The 25,553-nt window shown below is 44.0% G+C and overlaps 1 protein-coding gene across 1 annotated transcript in view; it reads left to right on the forward strand.

Moving 5' to 3' along the window:
• The first annotated feature begins 1,961 nt into the window (after positions 1–1,961).
• LOC109884751 (calcium and integrin-binding family member 2-like) overlaps positions 1,962–25,553 on the forward strand; it is a 38,321-nt gene continuing 14,729 nt past the window's right edge. The window contains exons 1-3 of the mRNA XM_031820948.1: positions 1,962–2,897; positions 3,575–3,609; positions 19,590–19,701. Of these exons, the coding sequence (XP_031676808.1) occupies positions 2,847–2,897; positions 3,575–3,609; positions 19,590–19,701 (198 nt within the window). The 5' untranslated portion in view covers positions 1,962–2,846. The remainder of the gene's footprint in view (positions 2,898–3,574; positions 3,610–19,589; positions 19,702–25,553) is intronic.

Consider the following 25,553-nt stretch of genomic DNA (forward strand, 5'->3'; position numbering starts at 1 on the left):
ACAGATTCATACTATGGATCTAACCTATTGTTAAAGGACTACAGATTCAGACTATGGATCTAACCTATTATTATAGGACTACAGATTCATACTATGGATCTAACCTATTAATATAGGACTACAGATTCATACTATGGATCTAACCTATTGTTAAAGGACTACAGATTCAGACTATAGATCTATATTATATTATTTATAGGTTATAGGCCACAGGGTTTTTATCTATGTTTTTTGTAGCCATCTATTTACCACCACAAACCGATGCTGGCACTAAGACTGCACTCAGCCAGCTGCATAGGGCCATAAGAAAGCATGAAATTGCTCATCAAGAGGTGACGCTTCTTGAGGCCAGTGCTTTTATTGCAGTGGAACTGAAATTATTATTTTTTTAACCTAACTTCTACCAGTATGTCACCTGTGCAACTAGAGTAGACAAAACTCTAGATCACCTTTACTCCACACACAGAGACACATTCAAAGCTCTCCCACACCCTCCATTTGGCAAATCTGACCGTAACTCTATCCTCCTGATTCCTGTTTACAAGCAAAAACTCAAACAGGAGGCGCTCATTGATGCTAAGCTACAGGACTTTGTCGCTAGCACTGACTGGAATATTTTCCAGGATTCATCTGATGGTATTGAGGTGATGTGAACCTACCTGATGAGCTAAATGTCTTCTATGCTTGCTTTGAGGCAAGCAACACTGAACCATGCATGAGAGTACCAGCTGTTCCAGGGGACTGTGTGATCACAGTCCAGGGGCCATATCATTATCACATGTAAAGTAGCCTACTATTGTAGGGGCCATATTTTTATTACATGTAAATTAGTCTACTACTATAGGGGCCATATAATTACCACATCAAATCAAATCAAATCAAATTTATTTGTCACATACACATGGTTAGCAGATGTTAATGCGAGTGTAGCGAAATGCTTGTGCTTCTAGTTCCGACAATGCAGTAATAACGAACAAGTAATCTAACTAACAATTCCAAAAAAAAACTACTGTCTTATACACAGTGTAAGGGGATAAAGAATATGTACATAAGGATATATGAATGAGTGATGGTACAGAGCAGCATAGGCAAGATACAGTAGATGATATCGAGTACAGTATATACATATGAGATGAGTATGTAAACCAAGTGGCATAGTTAAAGTGGCTAGTGATACATGTATTACATAAGGATGCAGTCGATGATATAGAGTACAGTATCTACGTATGCATATGAGATGAATAATGTAGGGTAAGTAACATTATATAAGGTAGCATTGTTTAAAGTGGCTAGTGATATATTTTACATCATTTCCCATCAATTCCCATGATTAAAGTGGCTGGAGTAGAGTCAGTGGCATTGACAGTGTGTTGGCAGTAGCCACTCAATGTTAGTGGTGGCTGTTTAACAGTCTGATGGCCTTGAGATAGAAGCTGTTTACATGTAAAGTAGTCTACTACTATAGGGGCTATATAATTACCACATGTAAAGTAGATTACAAATGTAGACTATAGGGGCCATATAATGACCACATGTAAAGTAGCCTACAAATGTAGACTATAGGGGCCATATAATTATCACATGTAACAGGGTTGGTTGGTTGGTTGCAGGTATGAGGACACCTATTCCTCTAAAATAGTGGCTCATTTCATGTTCTGTAAATCTGCAGAGAGAAGAGAGAAAGACAGACTGGTAGCCTGCAAGCTGCAGTTCATTCACAGTTCACACATTTTCCATCCAGTCTCTCTGTTAATGTTTTACATGTAGGTATCCTAAGTACATTGGTACAAAGGGCTTGCCTATCTATTAACATTTACCAGTCTAGGTCGTCTTTGACATTTCTCCTTACTAGTATTGTGTAATCTTCTCTGTGAGTCATTTAAACTTCTATTACATTTTAAAATGACAGATTCCTCTATGGATATAATCCATATTTCTTCATATTGTTATATTCAAAACTATAGTGGCTTCTGTTAGCTCTCTGGACAGTAGCTTCTGTTAGCTCTCTGGACAGTAGCTTCCGTTAGCTCTCTGGACAGTAGCTTCTGTTAGCTCTCTGGACAGTAGCTTCCGTTAGCTCTCTGGACAGTAGCTTCCGTTAGCTCTCTGGACAGTAGCTTCTGTTAGATCTCCATACAGTAGCTTCCGTTAGCTCTCTGGACAGTAGCTTCTGTTAGCTCTCTGGACAGTAGCTTCCGTTAGCTCTCTGGACAGTAGCTTCCGTTAGCTCTCTGGACAGTAGCTTCTGTTAGATCTCCATACAGTAGCTTCCGTTAGCTCTCTGGACAGTAGCTTCTGTTAGATCTCCATACAGTAGCTTCCGTTAGCTCTCTAGACAGTAGCTTCCGTTAGCTACTGTCTTTTAAAAAGTGTTTTAAAAAGCAGCGTAATGTGGCACCATATACCATAGGAACCCATCACATAGCTGGACAGATCTGACCACTTGGCTGCCTAAATGACGCCGCCTGCTGGCTTGTCTTGGTCTGGGACGGTAGGCTACTGTATCGGCTGCAACATCCTGAAACAGTCCAGTGATGAGACAACGGTCAACAAGGGCAGAGTCAGTGGTACCCTACCTACCCCTCGCCACGCTGCCGCTCCAAGGATGCAGGGGAAGGAATATATTTGTCTTTTTCGTCACACCTCTTTACAAAATCACCTGTTCTTTGAGATTTTGCATTTCTAATCAACGCGTTTTTGTTCGTTAAATCCACGTTGGGTTTTTATGAATGAAATCTTTCACAAGATAATGCGACGATGTCGTCTTAAATGACTGAAACAGAAATAAGCACGTCACGAACGTCCAATGTAATGTATCTGTGTGATGGGGAAAATACTCAACCAGGATGGGTAATAAGCAAACGATATTTACTGATGAACAGTTCGAGGCATATCAGGTAAAATGTGTTCAAATTTTTTTTTCTTCATCTCATTTAGGCTACTTAATTTCCATATTGTCATATCAAATACAAGTAGTTTAGATAGGCCAATTTATGTTTATTAATCCCTATTTTTAATCGAAAACCTCGGGAAATTAATCCGTCACGAAGAATTGCAAATGACCATAATGAAAATAAGTTTATTTTCAGGCAAATGTATCTTTCTCTTACACACGGATCATTTTCCGTGCGCTATAGTTGTTTATTGTTGGGTGGTTGAGATAAATCCCAGGTAGGTGGACTACTGGCTATATACTGTAAGATTCCATTCCAAACGGCTCCCTATTCCCTATTACCAGAACCCTCATCAAAAGTAGTGCGCTGTATATGAAATAGCGTGTCAATTTGCCAGCGCACGCTAAATTATCGCTGAGCTGTACAGGTTTGGTTACCACCAAACAAAGGAATAAATGAGCTCGTTTCATAATAACGCCACGTAAAACCTTTGATTTGTGGTAAACCCCATTGAGCGTGGAGTACCTCATCTAAACACTCCCAGGGTTTAGTGCCCAATGGTTGGCATCAAATGAGAGCTGCTGCCACACCGCCCAATCATTTAAACCTTCTATCTTTGTTCTGCTAGGCTAGTCTGTTCATTCCAACGGGATTTTTAACGTTCCTTTGTCTCTTTCCAGGACTGCACATTCTTCACGCGCAAAGAAATCCTACAGTAAGTTTATTTTCTACAGTACACGTGCTTTACCATCCGTATGTTAATTCAATGGATCGGAGACAGTTAATTGCACTTCCCTTTATTAATGAAACACGTGACGACTATGGACTGAGGCTGCAATCGCAATTTACCCCAGTGAGCACAAGACGGTTGAAAGATACGTACTGTCTCGTGCTCATAGGGATTATTGTCACACAGCACAGGAGGTTGGGGAGAAAACGGGCTTGTGGTAATAACTGGAGCGGAATCAATGGAATGGTATCAAACACATGGTTTCCATGGTTTCCAGGTCTTTGATGCCATTCCATTCGCTTCATTCCGGCCCATATTATAGCAGTTTTCCCTCAGCAGTCTCTGTGTAACTAGTCCAGTACATAATTTAGAATTCACAAACTAAGAATGGGTTAAAACACTTCCTCCATTGGAACCCAAGCCCAGCCAGCAGCTGCAATCTTCATTAGCTTAACCAAGCCCAGCCAGCAGCTGCAATCTTCATTAGTTTAACCAAGCCCAGCCAGCAGCTGCAATCTTCATGAGTTTAACCAAGCCCAGCCAGCAGCTGCAACCTTCATTAGTTTAACCAAGCCCAGCCAGCAGCTGCAACCTTCATTAGTTTAGCCAAGCCTAGCCAGCAGCTTCAACCTTCATTAGTTTAACCAAGCCCAGCCAGCAGCTGCAATCTTCATGAGTTTAACCAAAGCCCAGCCAGCAGCTGCAATCTTCATTAGTTTAACCAAGCCTAGCCAGCAGCTTCATGAGTTTAACCAAGCCGAGCCAGCAGCTGCAACCTTCATTAGTTTAACCAAGCCCAGCCAGCAGCTGCAACCTTCATTAGTTTAGCCAAGCCTAGCCAGCAGCTTCAACCTTCATTAGTTTAACCAAGCCCAGCCAGCAGCTGCAACCTTCATTAGTTTAACCAAGCCCAGCCAGCAGCTGCAACCTTCATTAGTTTAACCAAGCCCAGCCAGCAGCTGCAATCTTCATTAGTTTAACCAAGCCCAGCCAGCAGCTGCAATCTTCATTAGTTTAAGGTTAACATCTCACCTTTCTGGTAAAAACATTGCTGTTTTTAAGCTAGGTTCCTGCAATTCTACACATTTAGCCTTGGCTTTATGTCGTGTTCTGAAACCTGTGTCACACGGAGCAATTTGGACGCAATTTCTGTTGGCCCGATGCACGTTACAAGAGACGTCATCAACTTTTCTGAAACACAAACCTGTCGTACATCACATCATGTTTTCATAAAATATTTGTTCATCCAAATGTTTAGTAATTCGAACCACATCAATATAGACCGCTAGTTGTCTATGTTTTTGATGTGCTTGATACCATTGATGATGAGCTGAGTTTAGCTAGCTAGCTAGTGCAGTTCATGTTAAACCATTTACTGTTGAAGTTGGAAGTTTCCATACACTTTAGGTTGGAGTCATTAACTCGTTTTTCAACCACTCCACAAATATCTTGTTAACAAACTGTAGTTTTGGCAAGTCGGTTAGGACATCTACTTTGTGCATGACACAAGTCATTTTTCCAACAATTGTTTACAGAAAGATTATTTCACTTATAATTCACTGTATCACAATTCCAGTGGGTCAGAAGTTTACATACACTAAGTTGACTGTGCCTTTTAACAGCTTGGACAATTCCAGAAAATTACGTCATGGCTTTAGAAGCTTCTGATAGGCTAATTGACATCATTTGAGTCAATTGGAGGTGTACCTGTGGATGTGTTTCAAGGCCTACCTTCAAACTCAGTGCCTCTTTGCTTGATATCATGGGAAAATCAAAAGAAATCAGCCAAGACCTCAGAAAAAAAATTGTAGACCTCCACAAGTCAGGTTCATTCTTGGGAACAATTTCCAAACGCCTGAAGGTACCACGTTCATCTGTACAAACAATAGTACGCAAGTATAAACACCATGGGACAACACAGCCATCATACCGCTCAGGAAGGAGACGCGTTCTGTCTCCTAGAGATGAACGTACTTCGGTGCGAAAAGTGCAAATCAATCCCAAAACAACAGCAAAGGACCTTGTGAAGATGCTGGAGGAAACAGGTACAAAAGTATCTATATCCACAGTAAAATTAGTCCTATATGGATATAATCTGAAAGGCCGCTCAACAAGGAAGAAGCCTCTGCTCCAAAACCGCCATCAAAAAGACAGACTTCGGTCTGCAACTGCACGTGGGGACAAAGATCGTACTTTTTGGAGAAATGTCCACTGGTCTGATGAAACAAATAGGGAACTGTTTGGCCATAATGACCATCGTTATGTTTGGAGGAAAAAGGGGGATGCTTGCAAGTCGAAGAACACCATCCCAACCGTGAAGCACGGGGGTGGCAGCATCATGTTGTGGGGGTGCTTTGCTGCAGGAGGGACTGGTGCACTTCACAAAATGGATGGTATCATGAGGGGGAAAATTATGTGGATCTATTGAAGCAACATCTCAAGACATCAGTTAAAGCTTGGTCGCAAATGGGTCTTCCAAATGGACAATGACCCCAAGCATACTTCCAAAGTTGTGGCAAAATGGCTTAAGGACAACAAAGTCAAGATATTGGAGTGGCCATCACAAAGGCTACCCGAAACGCTTGACATAACAATTTAAAGGCAATGCTACCAAATACTAATTGAGTGTATGTAATCTTCTGACCCACTGGGAATGTGATGAAAGAAATAATAGCTGAAATAAATCATTCTCTCTGGGCGTGAGTTGGGGTGGGCAGTCTGTTTGTTTTTCTATGTTGGTTTTTGAGTTTGGCCTGGTATGGTTTTCAAATCAGAGGCAGGTGTCGTTAGTTGTCTCTGATTGAGAATCAAACTTAGGTAGCCTTTTCCCACCTGTGTTTTGTGGGTGTTTATTTTTCCGTTTCAGTGTTTGCACCATTCGGGACTCGGTTTTCATTTTGATTCTCTTGTTATTTTGTATTAATTAAATAAATCATTAAATCATTATGGATACATACCACGCTGCATTTTGGTCCGATCCTTGCTACTCCTCGTCAGAAGAAGAGGACGAGAATCGTTACAGAGATAGAAGCTGTTTTTCAGTCTCTCGGTTCCAGCTTTGATGCACCAAGGATTTTTAAACTGTATTTAATCTATTTTAGAATAAGGCTGTAAAGTAAATTTTTTTTTTGGGGGGGGGGGTCAAGGGGTCTGCTTTCCAAATGCAGCGTATATCATAGTTTTTGTAGTAAATCATTTCAGCTGGCACTACCCATTCTTCTCTAGTCTCCAGTCCACACTGCCTTGCCTGTGGGCTTTCAGCTAACTCCTAGTCTCCAGTCCACACTGCCTTGTCTGTGGGCTTTCAGCTAACTCCTAGTCTCCAGTCCACACTGCCTTGCCTGTGGGCTTTCAGCTAACTCCTAGTCTCCAGTCCACACTGCCTTGCCTGTGGGCTTTCAGCTAACTCCTAGTCTCCAGTCCACACTGGCTTGCCTGTGGGCTTTCAGCTAACTCCTAGTCTCCAGTCCACACTGCCTTGCCTGTGGGCTTTCAGCTAACTCCTAGTCTCCAGTCCACACTGCCTTGCCTGTGGGCTTTCAGCTAACTCCTAGTCTCCAGTCCACACTGCCTTGCCTGTGGGCTTTCAGCTAACTCCTAGTCTCCAGTCCACACTGCCTTGCCTGTGGGCTTTCAGCTAACTCCTAGTCTCCAGTCCACACTGCCTTGCCTGTGGGCTTTCAGCTAACTCCTAGTCTCCAGTCCACACTGCCTTGCCTGTGGGCTTTCAGCTAACTCCTAGTCTCCAGACCACACTGCCTTGCCTGTGGGCTTTCAGCTAACTCCTAGTCTCCAGTCCACACTGCCTTGTCTGTGGGCTTTCAGCTACCTCCTAGTCTCCAGTCCACACTGCCTTGTCTGTGGGCTTTCAGCTAACTCCTAGTCTCTAGTCCACACTGCGTTGTCGGTGGGCTTTCAGCTAACTCCTAGTCTCCAGTCCACACTGCCTTGTCTGTGGGCTTTCAGCTAACTCCTAGTCTCCAGTCCACACTGCCTTGTCTGTGGGCTTTCAGCTAACTCCTAGTCTCCAGTCCACACTGCCTTGTATGTGGGCTTTCAGCTAACTCCTAGTCTCCAGGTCACACTGCCTTGCCTGTGGGCTTTCAGCTAACTCCTAGTCTCCAGGTCACACTGCCTTGCCTGTGGGCTTTCAGCTAACTCCTAGTCTCCAGTCCACACTGCGTTGCCTGTAACTTGGAGCGTCTCCAAAGACAGTTCATCTCTGTCTCTCTCTCTGTCTCTCTCCCTCCCTCTCTCCCTCTCTGTCTCCTCCCTCCTCTCCCGCTCTGTCTCCCTCCCTCTCGCCCGCCCTCTCTCCCTCTCGCCCGCCCTCTCTCCCGCCCTCTCCCTCCCTCCCTCCCTCCCTCCCTCCCTCCCTCCCTCCCTCCCTCCCTCCCTCCCTCCCTCCCTCCCTCCCTCTCTGTCTCCCTCTCTGTCTCCCTCTCTGTCTCCCTCCCTCTCTGTCTCCCTCCCTCTCTCCCTCTTTCCCTCTGTCTCCCTCCCTCTCTCCCTCTTTCCCTCTGTCTCCCGCCCACCCCCACCCTCTCTCCCTCCCTCTCTCTCTCCCTCCCTCTCTCTCCCCTCCCTCCCTCCCTCCCTCCCTCCCTCCCTCCCTCCCTCCCTCCCTCCCTCCCTCCCCCCTCCCTCCCTCCCTCCCTCCCTCCCTCCCTCCCTCCCTCCCTCCCTCCCTCCCTCCCTCCCTCTTTCCCTCTGTCTCCCTCCCTCTCTCCCTCTTTCCCTCTGTCTCCCTCCCTCCCTCTTTCCCTCTGTCTCCCGCCCACCCACCCTCCCTCTCTCCCTCCCTCTCTCTCCCCCTCCCTCCCTCCCTCCCTATCCCTTGTTCTCTCTTTTTTGCTGGCCTCAGTATTCTAAAGCAATGAAATTCCTGAAGGGTTGCTAGTGCCCTTCCAGAATGACTTATGGTAGGAAATCGCTCCCCGCTTACAATTAAAAACCTGTAGGAGCTTGTTTTTTTTTGTGTGTTTGTTTTTTTAAACCCAATGGCCATTTGTTTTCTTGAAATATACTATAGGTCAGGGCCACTTCAATAATCCTCTGAAGTTGCAAAGCTGCATCGGCAACATTAAAATGACGTATTGGATGTAGATTCCTATTAACACACACTTACTGTCTTTTGATGCGTTGTAGATGACCAATGTGTAGTGTGGTGCAGGCCGTTTGCTGATAGCTGCAGACTCGTTCGCTATAATACTCTGTACTCTCTCCTTGTTAATCAGACTGGTACATCTGTCTATAATACTCTGTACTCTCTCCTTGTTAATCAGACTGGTACATCTGTCTATAATACTCTCTCCTTGTTAATCAGACTGGTACATCTGTCTATAATACTCTCTCCTTGTTAATCAGACTGGTACATCTGTCTATAATACTCTGGACTCCTTGTTAATCAGACTGATACATCTGTCTATAATACTCTGGACTCCTTGTTAATCAGACTGGTACATCTGTCTATAATACTCTGTACTCTCTCCTTGTTAATCAGACTGATACATCTGTCTATAATACTCTGTACTCTCTCCTTGTTAATCAGACTGGTACATCTGTCTATAATACTCTGTACTCTCTCCTTGTTAATCAGACTGGTACATCTGTCTATAATACTCTGTACTCTCTCCTTGTTAATCAGACTGGTACATCTGTCTATAATACTCTGGACTCTCTCCTTGTTAATCAGACTGATACATCTGTCTATAATACTCTGTACTCTCTCCTTGTTAATCAGACTGGTACATCTGTCTATAATACTCTGGACTCTCTCCTTGTTAATCAGACTGATACATCTGTCTATAATACTCTGTACTCTCTCCTTGTTAATCAGACTGGTACATCTGTCTATAATACTCTGGACTCTCTCCTTGTTAATCAGACTGGTACATCTGTCTATAATACTCTGTACTCTCTCCTTGTTAATCAGACTGGTACATCTGTCTATAATACTCTGTACTCTCTCCTTGTTAATCAGACTGGTACATCTGTCTATAATACTCTGTACTCTCTCCTTGTTAATCAGACTGGTACATCTGTCTATAATACTCTGTACTCTCTCCTTGTTAATCAGACTGGTACATCTGTCTATAATACTCTGTACTCTCTCCTTGTTAATCAGACTGGTACATCTGTCTATAATACTCTCCTTGTTAATCAGACTGGTACATCTGTCTATAATACTCTGTACTCTCTCCTTGTTAATCAGACTGGTACATCTGTCTATAATACTCTGGACTCTCTCCTTGTTAATCAGACTGATACATCTGTCTATAATACTCTGTACTCTCTCCTTGTTAATCAGACTGGTACATCTGTCTATAATACTCTGGACTCCTTGTTAATCAGACTGATACATCTGTCTATAATACTCTGGACTCCTTGTTAATCAGACTGATACATCTGTCTATAATACTCTGTACTCTCTCCTTGTTAATCAGACTGATACATCTGTCTATAATACTCTGTACTCTCTCCTTGTTAATCAGACTGATACATCTGTCTATAATCCTCTGTACTCCTTGTTAATCAGACTGGTACATCTGTCTATAATACTCTGTACTCTCTCCTTGTTAATCAGACTGATACATCTGTCTATAATACTCTGTACTCTCTCCTTGTTAATCAGACTGATACATCTGTCTATAATACTATCTCCTTGTTAATCAGACTGATACATCTGTCTATAATACTCTGTACTCTCTCCTTGTTAATCAGACTGGTACATCTGTCTATAATACTCTGTACTCTCTCCTTGTTAATCAGACTGATACATCTGTCTATAATACTATCTCCTTGTTAATCAGACTGATACATCTGTCTATAATACTCTGTACTCTCTCCTTGTTAATCAGACTGGTACATCTGTCTAAAATACTCTGTACTCCTTGTTAATCAGACTGATACATCTGTCTATAATACTCTGTACTCTCATTCATCCTTTCAAGTTCATGAAGTGAGCATGATGTTCCTATCAAATAGTCAGTTGATTCCCTTTTAACCAGGCATCCCATAATAGGGGATTGTTTACTCTCAACAACACCCTCCTCCTTCCACTGATTCTGATTTCTGGCTCTGATAACACACCTCTCGGTTCTGCTATGGTGGACCCTTCCAGGATTTATGGAGTCGACTTTTTGATTCTTGGTGGTTAAGGTGTGGAGTAATCTCAACATTTTTTTTGTTGACTCCACACCTCTCGGTTCTGCTTCTCGCCTCATGGTGCTTTAAGTAACTGAATTTGAATGTGTGTTCCAACTAAGGTATCAAGTAAACAGTAGAGATGACCTATCCGTGAGTCAATTCAATTCCCTCCATGTGTCCCATAATAGTTAATCTAATTTAAAACAACCTCCTCCTTGATTCCACTTTCTCCATGATCTGATTTCCCGGTGTGATAACAGTTGGTGCACCTCGGTTCCTCTGGACGTTGTTGTTCTTTAAACTGAGAGCCACTTCCTGTTGTTTATACCAGGACAGGATGTACCTCATCTCAACATCCTGTCTGTTATACCAGGACAGGATGTACCTCATCTCAACATCCTGTCTGTTATACCAGGACAGGATGTACCTCATCTCAACATCCTTTCTGTTATACCAGGACAGGATGTACCTCACCTCAACATCCTGTCTGTTATACCAGGACAGGATGTACCTCATCTCAACATCCTTTCTGTTATACCAGGACAGGATGTACCTCACCTCAACATCCTGTCTGTTATACCAGGACAGGATGTACCTCACCTCAACATCCTGTCTGTTATACCAGGACAGGATGTACCTCACCTCAACATCCTGTCTGTTATACCAGGACAGGATGTACCTCACCTCAACATCCTTTCTGTTATACCAGGACAGGATGTACCTCACCTCAACATCCTGTCTGTTATACCAGGACAGGATGTACCTCACCTCAACATCCTGTCTGTTAAACCAGGACAGGATGTACCTCATCTCAACATCCTTTCTGTTATACCAGGACAGGATGTACCTCACCTCAACATCCTGTCTGTTATACCAGGACAGGATGTACCTCACCTCAACATCCTGTCTGTTATACCAGGACAGGATGTACCTCACCTCAACATCCTTTCTGTTATACCAGGACAGGATGTACCTCACCTCAACATCCTGTCTGTTATACCAGGACAGGATGTACCTCACCTCAACATCCTTTCTGTTATACCAGGACAGGATGTACCTCACCTCAACATCCTGTCTGTTATACCAGGACAGGATGTACCTCACCTTAACTTCCTTTCTGTTATACCAGGACAGGATGTACCTCACCTCAACATCCTGTCTGTTATACCAGGACAGGATGTACCTCACCTCAACATCCTGTCTGTTATACCAAGACAGGATGTACCTCACCTCAACATCCTGTCTGTTATACCAGGACATGATGTACCTCACCTCAACATAGTTCATTCAGACCAGAGAGGTTCTACTGAGCCTGGTTTTCAGAGGTATGACGCACACACTGTCTCCAAGATGGATGGCTGCAATCGCCAGCGATGTGCCACAAATGACCCAATAAAACGGCAGCACACCAAGCTGTAGTGTGAATCATGAGGAGAGGAGGGGCACCTGGCCACCCGGCTGCTAAGCAATATATGGATGGGATTTACTAAGTCATTAGTAGTGGGGCTAGCTCTCTCTCTCTCTCTCTGTCTCTCTCTGTCTCTCTCTCTCTCACTGTCTCTCTCCCTCCTCTCTCTCACTGTCTCTCTCTCTCACTCCCATTCTGTCTCTCTCCCTCTCTCTATCTGTTTCTCACTGTCTCTCTCTCTCTCTCCTCTCTCTCTTCTCTCTCTTCTCTCTCTCTCTCTCTCTCTCCTCTCTTCTCTCTCTCCTCTCTTCTCTCTCTCTCTCTCCTCTCTCTTCTCTCTCTCTCCTCTCTCTTCTCTCTCTCTCTCTCTCTCTCTCTCTCCTCTCTCTTCTCTCTCTCCTCTCTCTTCTCTCTCTCCCCTCTCTCTTCTCTCTCTCTTCTCTCTCTTCTCTCTCTCTCTCTCCTCTCTCTCCTCTCTCTTCTCTCTCCTCTCTCTCCTCTCTCTTCTCTCTCTCTGCAGGCTGGCTGTGTGGGGTAATGGTGTTAGAGCTATAAAGGGAGGTTTTATTTGTGAGCTGATGGATTTGTTATAAGGATCCATTTCAGTAATGTTGGTAATCAAAGGCACAAAGTCATGATGAGATGACATAGGGTGACAGTGGAGGAGGAGTTCCAGACTCCAGGGCCGGCGCTACAGGGGGGGGGGTCACGTGACCTCCTATGTGCGTGCAACATTTTCTATGGGTTTTATATTAACTGACATATCATTTTACTCTAAAAATCCCTTTTAATGTTGAATGAACACAACCAGACATGATGTTTTGATCTGATTTGTCAGACAAATCACTTTAAAAATAAAATTAAAAGCGCGTTGCGAGGAAAGGCAGGTGATACGTGAGTCCAGGTGAGTCCAGGTGAGTCCAGGTGAGTCCAATAACGCTCAAGCGCGTTACGAGGGAAGGCAGGTGATAAGTGAGTCCAGGTGAGTCCAATAACGCTGAAGCGCGTGACGAGGGATGGCAGGTGTGCGTGATGGATGGCAGGAGTGCGTGATGGATGGCAGGTGTGCGTGATGGATGGCAGGAGTGCGTGATGGATGGCAGGAGTGCGTGATGGATGGCAGGTGTGCGTGATGGATGGCAGGAGGGTGATGGATGGCAGGAGTGCGTGATGGATGGCAGGTGTGCGTGATGATTGGCAGGAGTGCGTGATGGATGGCATGTGTGCGTGATTGATGGCAGGAGTGTGTGATGGATGGCACGAGTGCGTGATGGATATCCAGGAGTGCGTGATGGATATCCAGGAGTGCGTGATGGATGGCAGGTGAGCGTGATGGATGGCAGGAGTGCGTGATGGATATCCAGGTGTGCGTGATGGATGGCAGGAGTGCGTGATGGATATCCAGGTGTGCGTGATGGATATACAGGTGTGCGTGATGGATATCCAGGTGTGCGTGATGGATATCCAGGTGTGCGTGATGGATATCCAGGTGTGCGTGATGGATTGCAGGTGTGCGTGATGGATATCCAGGTGTGCGTGATGGATGGCAGGAGTGCGTGATGGATGGCAGGTGTGCGTGATGGATGGCAGGAGTGCGTGATGGATGGCAGGAGTGCGTGATGGATGGCAGGTGTGCGTGATGGATGGCAGGAGTGCGTGATGGATATCCAGGTGTGCGTGATGGATATCCAGGTGTGCGTGATGGATGGCAGGTGTGCGTGATGGATATCCAGGTGTGCGTGATGGATATCCAGGTGTGCGTGATGGATATTCAGGTGTGCGTGATGGATGGCAGGTGTGCGTGATGGATATCCAGGTGTGCGTGATGGATATCCAGGTGTGCGTGATGGATGGCAGGAGTGCGTGATGGATGGCAGGAGTGCGTGATGGATGGCAGGAGTGCGTGATGGATGGCAGGAGTGCGTGATGCAGGGCAACCTGGCGCCCTCAAGCGCCAGGGGGAGGGAAGAGCGGGAGCAGATGAGCTGAGGGATATAATTATGTGGTGAGGAGAGAGGGAGGGAGGTAGGGTGGAGGGAGGAAGGGGAGGAGGGAGGCAGGGGGAGGGAAGAGCCTTCCTTCAATTCGCAGGTGGCTGAAACTATCTCACCAGGAGAAACCATCCGAGTGAGTGAAACAGCACCCCCTCTGTCTTACTATGTGTAGCCCATGTATTTGATGCTGTCTGGCCAAAAAGAGTATGACATGCAAGACAGCATCATATTATGAGAACATGGACTACATATTCTGAGAGAGAGAGATGCTGTTTCACTGTCCAGACAGCATCAGATACATGGTCTACACATACTGAGACGGAGAGGTGCTGTTTCACTGGCCAGACAGCATCAGATACATGGTCTACACATACTGAGACAGAGAGGTGCTGTTTCACTGGCCAGACAGCATCAGATACATGGTCTACACATACTGAGACAGAGAGGTGCTGTTTCACTGTCCAGACAGCATCAGATACATGGTCTACACATACTGAGACAGAGAGGTGCTGTTTCACTGGCCAGACAGCATCAGATACATGGTCTACACATACTGAGACAGAGAGATGCTGTTTCACTGTCCAGACAGCATCAGATACATGGTCTACACATACTGAGACAGAGAGGTGCTGTTTCACTGTCCAGACAGCATCAGATACATGGTCTACACATCCTGAGACAGAGAGGTGCTGTTTCACTGTCCAGACAGCATCAGATACATGGTCTACACATACTGAGACAGAGAGGTGCTGTTTCACTGTCCGGACAGCATCAGATACATGGTCTACACATACTGAGACAGAGAGGTGCTGTTTCACTGGCCAGACAGCATCAGATACATGGTCTACACATACTGAGACAGAGAGGTGCTGTTTCACTGTCCAGACAGCATCAGATACATGGTCTACACATACTGAGACAGAGAGGTGCTGTTTCACTGTCCAGACAGCATCAGATACATGGTCTACACATACTGAGACAGAGAGGTGCTGTTTCACTGGCCAGACAGCATCAGATACATGGTCTACACATACTGAGACAGAGAGGTGCTGTTTCACTGTCCGGACAGCATCAGATACATGGTCTACACATACTGAGACAGAGAGGTGCTGTTTCACTGGCCAGACAGCATCAGATACATGGTCTACACATACTGAGACAGAGAGATGCTGTTTCACTGTCCAGACAGCATCAGATACATGGTCTACACATACTGAGACAGAGAGGTGCTGTTTCACTGTCCAGACAGCATCAGATACATGGTCTACACATACTGAGACAGAGAGATGCTGTTTCACTGTCCAGACAGCATCAGATACATGGTCTACACATACTGAGACAGAGAGATGCTGTTTCACTGTCCAGACAGCATCAGATACATGGTCTACACATACTGAGACAGAGAGGTGCTGTTTCACTGGCCAGACAGCATCAGATACATGGTCTACACATACTGAGACAGAGAGATGCTGTTTCACTGTCCAGACAGCATCAGATACATGGTCTACACATACTGAGACAGAGAGATGCTGTTTCACTGTCCAGACAGCATCAGATACATGGTCTACACATACTGAGACAGAGAGGTGCTGTTTCACTGGCCAGACAGCATCAGATACATGGTCTACACATACTGAGACAGAGAGATGCTGTTTCACTGTCCAGACAGCATCAGATACATGGTCTACACATACTGAGACAGAGAGATGCTGTTTCACTGTCCAGACAGCATCAGATACATGGTCTACACATACTGAGACAGAGAGGTGCTGTTTCACTGGCCAGACAGCATCAGATACATGGTCTACACATACTGAGACAGAGAGGTGCTGTTTCAGTAACTCGGATGATTTATCTGTGATTGATGCGTCTTTCTGTCGGTGCTCTTCTGTCCAAAAAAAGTATAAAAGTATAAATATTTTATTTGGCCTGGCCCCATAAGGCCCGGACATACTGTCGACCCTGGTGTCTGTGTGTGTGTGTCTGTGCGTGTGTGTGTGTGTGTCTGTGCGTGTGTGTGTATGTGTCTGTGTGTGTCTGTGTGCGTGCGTGCGTGTCTGTGTGTGTTCGTGTGTGTGTGCGTGCGTGCGTGTGTGTGTGTGTCTGTGTGTGTGCGTGCGTGCGTGCGTGCGTGTGTGTGTGTTCGTGTGTGTGTTCGTGTGTGTGTTCGTGTGTGTGTCTGTGTGCGTGCGTGCGTGCGTGTGTGTGCCTGCGTGTGTGTGTGTGCGTGTCTGTGTGCGTGTGTGTGTGCTTGTGTGTATGTGTCTGTGTCTGTGTGCGTGCTTGTGTGTGTGTGTGTGTTCGTGTGTGTGTGCTTTTCTCTCGCTGTGTCCTTCCTTGCCTTTTAAAACGTTGTCAGTGGATACTGTTCACAGACGGATCATCAGGTCATTTATCACCGGAGAGTTAGTCGTTATTAACCGTTATTTATTTCACTGTGTGACCTCATGTTATTACAAGATAGCCAGCATCAATAATGGAACATTTTTCCCAAGAGCACTTTCTGCCGTTGGGAGCAGACAACCCAGTGACATACCACACCGATGTCCCAATAGACCCGTCGTCCATCTGTAAATGTCTTTCATGTCTACGTCCCAAATGAATCCCTATTCACTGTTAGCGCCAGAGCCCCTGTCTCTATTTGGGATGCACACAATGGAAATGGCCTGGTCTATATACACCGAGGGTGCAAAACATTAGGAACACCTGCGGTTTCTATTAGCAAAACATTAGGAACACCTGCTGTTTCTATTAGCAAAACATTAGGAACACCTGCTGTTTCTATCAACAAAACATTAGGAACACCTGCTGTTTCTATCAGCAAAACATTAGGAACACCTGCTGTTTCTATCAGCAAAACATTAGGAACACCTGCTGTTTCTATCAGTAAAACATTAGGAACACCTGCTGTTTCTATTAACAAAACATTAGGAACACCTGCTGTTTCTATCAGAAAAACATTAGGAACACCTGCTGTTTCTATCAGAAAAACATTAGGAACACCTGCTGTTTCTATCTGAAAAACATTAGGAACACCTGCTGTTTCTATCAGCAAAAACATTAGGAACACCTGCTGTTTCTATTAACAAAACATTAGGAACACCTGCTGTTTCTATCACACAGTGTGTGTGTATATATATATACTCTCTAAAGGACGTGGTTCACGTATTTCCCTCCATCTGCCATGAAAATTGATTATTAATTATCACACTCGCTCTTTTGTTTTGTTTCAACCCTGTGTCTTGTTTACGTGTTTGTGAGGTCTTCGTCCCCATGCCTTTACGCGGCACGTTGTAATCAGGGTCGATAAAAAAACCTATTAGGCATTGCTGCGCCTGTCTCCCGATCCCTTTATACCGATGTGACAGGATGAATCACTTAATGTCCATAAAAAACCCTATTACGCATTCCTGCGCCTGTCTCCCGATCCCTTTATACCGATGTGACAGGATGAATCACTTAATGTCAAAAAAATGACGTATGTTTCAAATGTTGCTGTACAGCCCCTTTAAATGACAGTTGTTTTTTTTTACCACATAAATATGACAATTAATATTTACTTCAAAAATGTTTAAAAACGAAATGATATTTCAATCGACTTGTGGTTAATCAGCTTTTTACTACTGATGTAGATTGTACTTGGAAAAAAGCTGTACATTATTTGAGGGATGATATATATTTTAGTTTTTTCAGAACATGCAAATGAAATATATTACTAAAATAGGTCGTTCTTTAACATGATTAACTAATGAGGTTTTTACACTAATGAAGTGTACAATGCATTCAGGAAGGTATTCTGAACTTTGAATACTTCATGAATACTTTATGAATACCTTCTGAATACTTTATGAATACTTTGTATACTTTGAATACTTTGTGAATACTTTATGAATACTTTGTGAATACTTTATGAATACTTTGAATACTTTGAATACTTTGTGAATACTTTATGAATACTTTGAATACTTTGTGAATACTTTGAATACTTTATGAATACTTTATGAATACCTTCTAAATACTTTGTGAATAGTTCATGAATACCTTCTAAATACTTTGAATACTTTGTGAATACTTTGTGAATACTTTATGAATACCTTCTAAATACTTTGAATACTTTATGAATACCTTCTAAATACTTTGTGAATACTTTGTGAATACTTTGTGAATACTTTATGAATACCTTCTAAATACTTTGAATACTTTGTGAATACTTTGTGAATACTTTATGAATACCTTCTATATACTTTGTGAATACTTTGTGAATACTTTATGAATACCTTCTAAATACTTTGTGAATACTTTGTGAATACTTTGTGAATACTTTGTGAATACCTTCTAAATACTTTGTGAATACTTTGTGAATACTTTATGAATACTTTATGAATACCTTCTAAATACTTTGTGAATACTTTGTGAATACTTTATGAATACCTTCTAAATACTTTGAATACTTTCTAAATACTTTGTGAATACTTTGTGAATACTTTATGAATACCTTCTAAATACTTTGTGAATACTTTGTGAATACTTTATGAATACCTTCTAAATACTTTGTGAATACTTTATGAATACCTTCTAAATACTTTGTGAATACTTTGTGAATACTTTATGAATACCTTCTAAATACTTTGTGAATACTTTATGAATACCTTCTAAATACTTTGTGAATACTTTGTGAATACTTTGTGAATACTTTATGAATACCTTCTAAATACTTTGTGAATACTTTGTGAATACTTTATGAATACCTTCTAAATACTTTGTGAATACTTTATGAATACCTTCTAAATACTTTGTGAATACTTTATGAATACCTTCTAAATACTTTGTGAATACTTTATGTTTTGCTATGATTGTTGTTTTTCCCAATAGTTTCTTCTCTGGGTTGAAATGACCCCCAGTTGGTAATATGTCAAATATGTTGGTAGTATGAAAGGGCTTTAAACATCCCAGCTCCATGACAGTACAAGGTGCTTACCTCAGAGAATCAAAGAAAATTGGCTCCAAAAAATGTAAGTTTGTCAAGATGTTTTCAGACCTTAAAATGTGGATATGTGTCAGGAATGTGTGAGAAAAGCCCACGTCCTAGTCCATCTGTTGTGTAGATACGTTTCGTGTTTCAATCTAAAATGAATGGAAAAGATAAGCACCGTATACTGTATGCGAATATATTTATGACTGAGTGAGTCGACTGTACTGACGCTAGACCTCTAACATACGATGTCCATAATGGCTCTTCATTTCTCTTGGCTTGGTCCCAGATCTGTTTTTGTGCTCGTACAGCTAACTCTTACAGCACAAACAGATCTTGGACCAGGTTAAACCCCTCCTTGTCTTGTAAAACAAAAGAGCCCAAAACCCATAGGGTTATGTGTGTGGATGTTTCCTGACCTTCTCCTGCCTCTGTGTCCTAGGTTACATGGGAGATTCCACGAGCTGGCTCCTCACCTAGTACCACTGGACTACACCAACCAGCCTGACATCAGACTCCCCCTGGCGCTCATCGTCAGCATGCCAGAACTAAAGGTATCTGGTTCTGATGTTCTGGGGGGGGGGGGGTTGTTGTTGTTGTTATTGATACTCGCTTGGTGTTAATGTCAGTTAAGTGTAAATATTTAACTTCTTAATAAATTGAGCTTTAAAGTTCAAACTTAAATGATCTGTTCTTCAGAGTTTTCTGACCGGCTGCGAAGATATTTAATACACACCACCTGTATGTGTTATGAGCTGGTAAATCTCATGTAGAACTCATCTCTTTAGTCCTCTGTTCAATGTTATTGTAAGACATTAAGCTTATAAGTGTAACTTGTTCTAGCCAACCCTACAGTGAGGTGATATGGGCCAGTAGATAGTTGCTTGGTAACAGGGAGGTGATATGGGCCAGTAGATAGTTGCTTGGTAACGGGGAGGTAATATGGAGCAGTAGATAGTTGCTTGGTAACAGGGAGGTAATATGGAGCAGTAGACAGTTGCTTAGTAACAGGGAGGTGATATGGGCCAGTAGATAGTTGCTTGGCAACGGGGAGGTGATATGGGCCAGTAGATAGTTGCTTGGTAACAGGGAGGTGATATGGGCCAGTAGATAGTTGCTTGGTAACAGGGAGGTGATATGGGCCAGTAGATAGTTGCTTGGTAACAGGGAGGGAATATGGAACAGTAGATAGTTGCTTGGTAACAGGGAGGGAATATGGAACAGTAGATAGTTGCTTGGTAACAGGGAAGTAATATGGAGCAGTAGATAGTTGCTTGGTAACAGGGAGGGAATATGGAGCAGTAGATAATTGCTTGGTAACAGGGAGGTAATATGGAGCAGTAGATAGTTGCTTGGTAACAGTGAGGATTCATGTGATCGTTACTACTGATGTGTTAAGCCTGTTTCCTGGTGAGCAGCATTCCATTCACCTTCTGCTGACTCAACCTCGATTGTGATTAGTCAGCCTCAATATGTCTCCATCCCCTCCATCCCTCCATCCCTCCATCCCTCCCTCCAGCTAGCCCAGCAGTGCACAGCCCAGTCACCAGAGCCCACACAGACAGACAGGGTCATTTAAACAGAGGAGCGAGAGAACAGGGACTCAGTCTGTGGTGATATTGTTGAGTCATCATGTCTCTTATTTTTCTTGCGTTGCCCGATCGGTCGTTTGAGATCTTCTTTTAATAAATCATGATCCGTAATCACGCAGTGCTCAGTAAACATACTGTAGAACATTGGTTGAGCTACCATTGCAGCACACTGTTGGGAGCATAAGTCAGTCTCTATATAACAAATGTTGTATGGCTTTTCCAAGACAGATAACATCAGAGCCTAGCGAACCACTTATAACAGAACCAACGACACCAGTCTATTCCACTTACAACAGACCCAACAACACCAGTCTATTCCACTTACAACAGACCCAACAACACCAGTCTATTCCACTTACAACAGACCCAACAACACCAGTCCATTCCACTTACAACAGACCCAACAACACCAGTCCATTCCACTTACAACAGCCCCAACAACACCAGTCCATTCCACTTACAACAGACCCAACAACACCAGTCCATTCCACTTATACAACAGACCCAACAACACCAGTCCATTCCACTTACAACAGACCCAACAACACCAGTCCATTCCACTTACCACAGACCCAACAACACCAGTCCATTCCACGTATACAACAGACCCAACAACACCAGTCCGTTCCACTTACAACAGACCCAACAACACCAGTCCATTCCACTTATAACAGAACCAACAACACCAGTCCATTCCTCTTATAACAGACCCAACACCAGTCCATTCCACTTACAACAGACCCAACAACACCAGTCTATTCCACTTACAACAGACCCAACAACACCAGTCTATTCCACTTACAACAGACCCAACAACACCAGTCCATTCCACTTATAACAGACCCAACAACACCAGTCCTTTCCACTTACAACAGACCCAGCAACACCAGTCCATTCCACTTATAACAGAACCAACAACACCAGTCCATTCCTCTTATAACAGACCCAACACCAGTCCATTCCACTTACAACAGACCCAACAACACCAGTCTATTCCACTTACAACAGACCCAACAACACCAGTCTATTCCACTTACAACAGACCCAACAACACCAGTCCATTCCACTTATAACAGACCCAACAACACCAGTCCTTTCCACTTACAACAGACCCAGCAACACCAGTCCATTCCACTTACAACAGACCCAACAACACCAGTCTATTCCACTTATAACAGACCCAACAACACCAGTCCTTTCCACTTACAACAGACCCAGCAACACCAGTCCATTCCACTTATAACAGAACCAACAACACCAGTCCATTCCTCTTATAACAGACCCAACACCAGTCCATTCCACTTACAACAGACCCAACAACACCAGTCTATTCCACTTACAACAGACCCAACAACACCAGTCTATTCCACTTACAACAGACCCAACAACACCAGTCTATTCCACTTACAACAGACCCAACAACACCAGTCCATTCCACTTATAACAGACCCAACAACACCAGTCTATTCCACTTACAACAGACCCAACAACACCAGCCCATTCCACTTACAACAGACCCAACAACACCAGTCCATTCCACTTACAACAGACCCAACAACACCAGTCCATTCCACTTACAACAGACCCAACAACACCAGTCCATTCCACTTACAACAGACCCAACAACACCAGTCCATTCCACTTACAACAGACCCAACAACACCAGTCCATTCCACTTACAACAGACCATACAACACCAGTCCATTCCACTTAAAACAGACCCAACAACACCAGTCCATTCCACTTACAACAGACCCAACAACACCAGTCCATTCCACTTATAACAGACCCAACAACACCAGTCCATTCCACTTACAACAGACCCAACAACACCAGTCCATTCCACTTACAACAGACCCAACAACACCAGTCCATTCCACTTACAACAGACCATACAACACCAGTCCATTCCACTTACAACAGACCCAACAACACCAGTCCATTCCACTTACAACAGACCCAACAACACCAGTCCATTCCACTTACAACAGACCCAACAACACCAGTCCATTCCACTTACAACAGACCCAACAACACCGGTCCATTCCACTTACAACAGACCCAACAACACCAGTCCATTCCACTTACAACAGACCCAACAACACCGGTCCATTCCACTTACAACAGACCCAACAACACCGGTCCATTCCACTTATAACAGACCCAACAACACCAGTCCATTCCACTTACAACAGACCATACAACACCAGTCCATTCCACTTACAACAGACCCAACAACACCAGTCCATTCCACTTACAACAGACCCAACAACACCAGTCCATTCCACTTACAACAGACCATACAACACCAGTATATTCCACTTACAACAGACCCAACAGACCCAACATTCCACTTACAACAGACCCAACAGACCCAACAACACCAGTCCATTCCACTTACAACAGACCCAACAACACCAGTCCATTCCACTTACAACAGACCATACAACACCAGTCCATTCCACTTACAACAGACCCAACAACACCAGTCCATTCCACTTACAACAGACCCAACAACACCAGTCCATTCCACTTACAACAGACCCAACAACACCAGTCCATTCCACTTATAACAGACCCAACAACACCAGTCCATTCCACTTACAACAGACCCAACAACACCAGTCCATTCCACTTACAACAGACCCAACAACACCAGTCCATTCCACTTACAACAGACCCAACAACACCGGTCCATTCCACTTACAACAGACCCAACAACACCAGTCCATTCCACTTACAACAGACCCAACAACACCAGTCCATTCCACTTACAACAGACCATACAACACCAGTCCATTCCACTTACAACAGACCCAACAACACCAGTCCATTCCACTTACAACAGACCCAACAACACCAGTCCATTCCACTTATACAACAGACCCAACAACACCAGTCCATTCCACTTACAACAGACCCAACAACACCAGTCCAGATGTGTCCCCTTGGGGGCATGGCCTATAACTAAAAAAGAACACGTTATTCAAATGTAAGTACACGTCTCTAGTCAATGTCTCTACACCAAATCAAACCTAATTGGAACTGAGTTATCTCCAAAGTAAGAGGTCAAGGTCTGATTGGTCCCCGTGCCCATACCGGTGGCCATCTTAGGTCGTACCGGTATATCGCTCATGTCTCAGCCTCTGAGTATCACAGAAACACAACGCTTTGAGTTAATAGCAGACTAATGTTGTTAACATTTGGTGAAATCCATCAGAATCTCAACAGAAACACAAATGTCTATTTTGAAACATAAATTTTGACTAAAAAAAATATATGCTTAATTTGGGAGATTTGTCATTTACCAATTTGGGTTGTAAAATGACGCCAGTTGGTGCTTTTGGGGTTAAAAATGCTTTTAAGATGATTGAGGGCAATTCCACGGTAACAGAATGGTGCTGAGACCCAATGGAATTCCACGGTAACAGAATGGTGCTGAGACCCAATGTAATTCCACGGTAACAGAATGGTGCTGAGACCCAATGTAATTCCACGGTAACAGAATGGTGCTGAGACCCAATGTAATTCCACGGTAACAGAATGGTGCTGAGACCCAATGTAATTCCACGGTAACAGAATGGTGCTGAGACCCAATGTAATTCCACGGTAACAGAATGGTGCTGAGACCCAATGTATGTCAAACTTAAAAACAATGATTGTAAAGTTAAACAAACCATACAGCTTTATGCACACTTTAAACCATAGAAAATATGACAAATAAAACACCTTTACTTGAACAGTGCAGATGCAAAGTTTGGTAACAGAATGACGGTTTGTGCTGTTGGTGCCGTAATTCTGTTACCAAACTTGGCATCTGCCGTGTGTGATGTCTGGGGCTGTTGTGTCACCTACTGACCTCGTGGAGATCTGTTATAGTGGGACAATCAAGTAGATCAATCAATCAAATGTATGTATAAAGCCCTTCTTACATCAGCTGATATCTCAAAGTGCTGCAGAGAAACCCAGCCTAAAACCCCAAACAGCAAGGAATGCAGGTGTAGAAGCACGGTGGCTAGGAAAAACTCCCTAGAAAGGCAGGAACCTAGGAAGAAACCTAGAGAGGAACCAGGCCATGAGGGGTGGCCAGTCCTCTCCTGGCTGTGCCGGGTGGAGATTATAACCGAACATGGCCAAGATGTTCAAATGTTCATAGATGACCAGCAGGGTCAAATAATAATAATCACAGTGGCTGTTGGGGGTGCAACATGTCAGCACCTCAGGAGTAAATGTCATTTGGCTTTTCATTGCCAATCATTGAGAGTATCTCTGCCGCTCCTGCTGTCTCTAGAAAACAGCAGGTCTGGGACAGGTAGCACGCCCGGTGAACAGGTCAGGGTTCCATAGCTGCAGGCAGAACAGTTGAAACTGGAGCAGCAGCACGGCCAGGTGGACTGGGGACAGCAAGGAGTCATCAGGCTAGGTAGTCCTGAGGCATGGTCCTAGGGCTCAGGTCCTCTGAGAGAGAGAAAGAAAGAGAGAAAGAGAGAGAAAAAGAGAGAGAGAATTAGAGAGAGCATACTTAAATTCACACAGGACTCCGGATAAGACAGGAGAAATACTCCACATATACAGACTGACCCTAGCCCCCCGACACATAAACTACTGCAGCATAAATACTGGAGGTGATAGGAGGGGTCGGGAGTCACTGTGGCCCCATCCGACGACACCCCCGAACAGGGCCAAACGGGCAGGATATAACCCCACCCGCTTTGCCAAAGCACAACCCCCACACCACTAGAGGGATTTCTTCAACCACCAACTTACCATCCTGAGACAAGGCTGAGTATAGCCCACAAAGATCTCCGCCACGG

The sequence above is a fragment of the Oncorhynchus kisutch genome, unplaced genomic scaffold, assembly GCF_002021735.2.
Source record: "Oncorhynchus kisutch isolate 150728-3 unplaced genomic scaffold, Okis_V2 scaffold3757, whole genome shotgun sequence".
Lineage (NCBI taxonomy): Eukaryota > Metazoa > Chordata > Actinopteri > Salmoniformes > Salmonidae > Oncorhynchus > Oncorhynchus kisutch.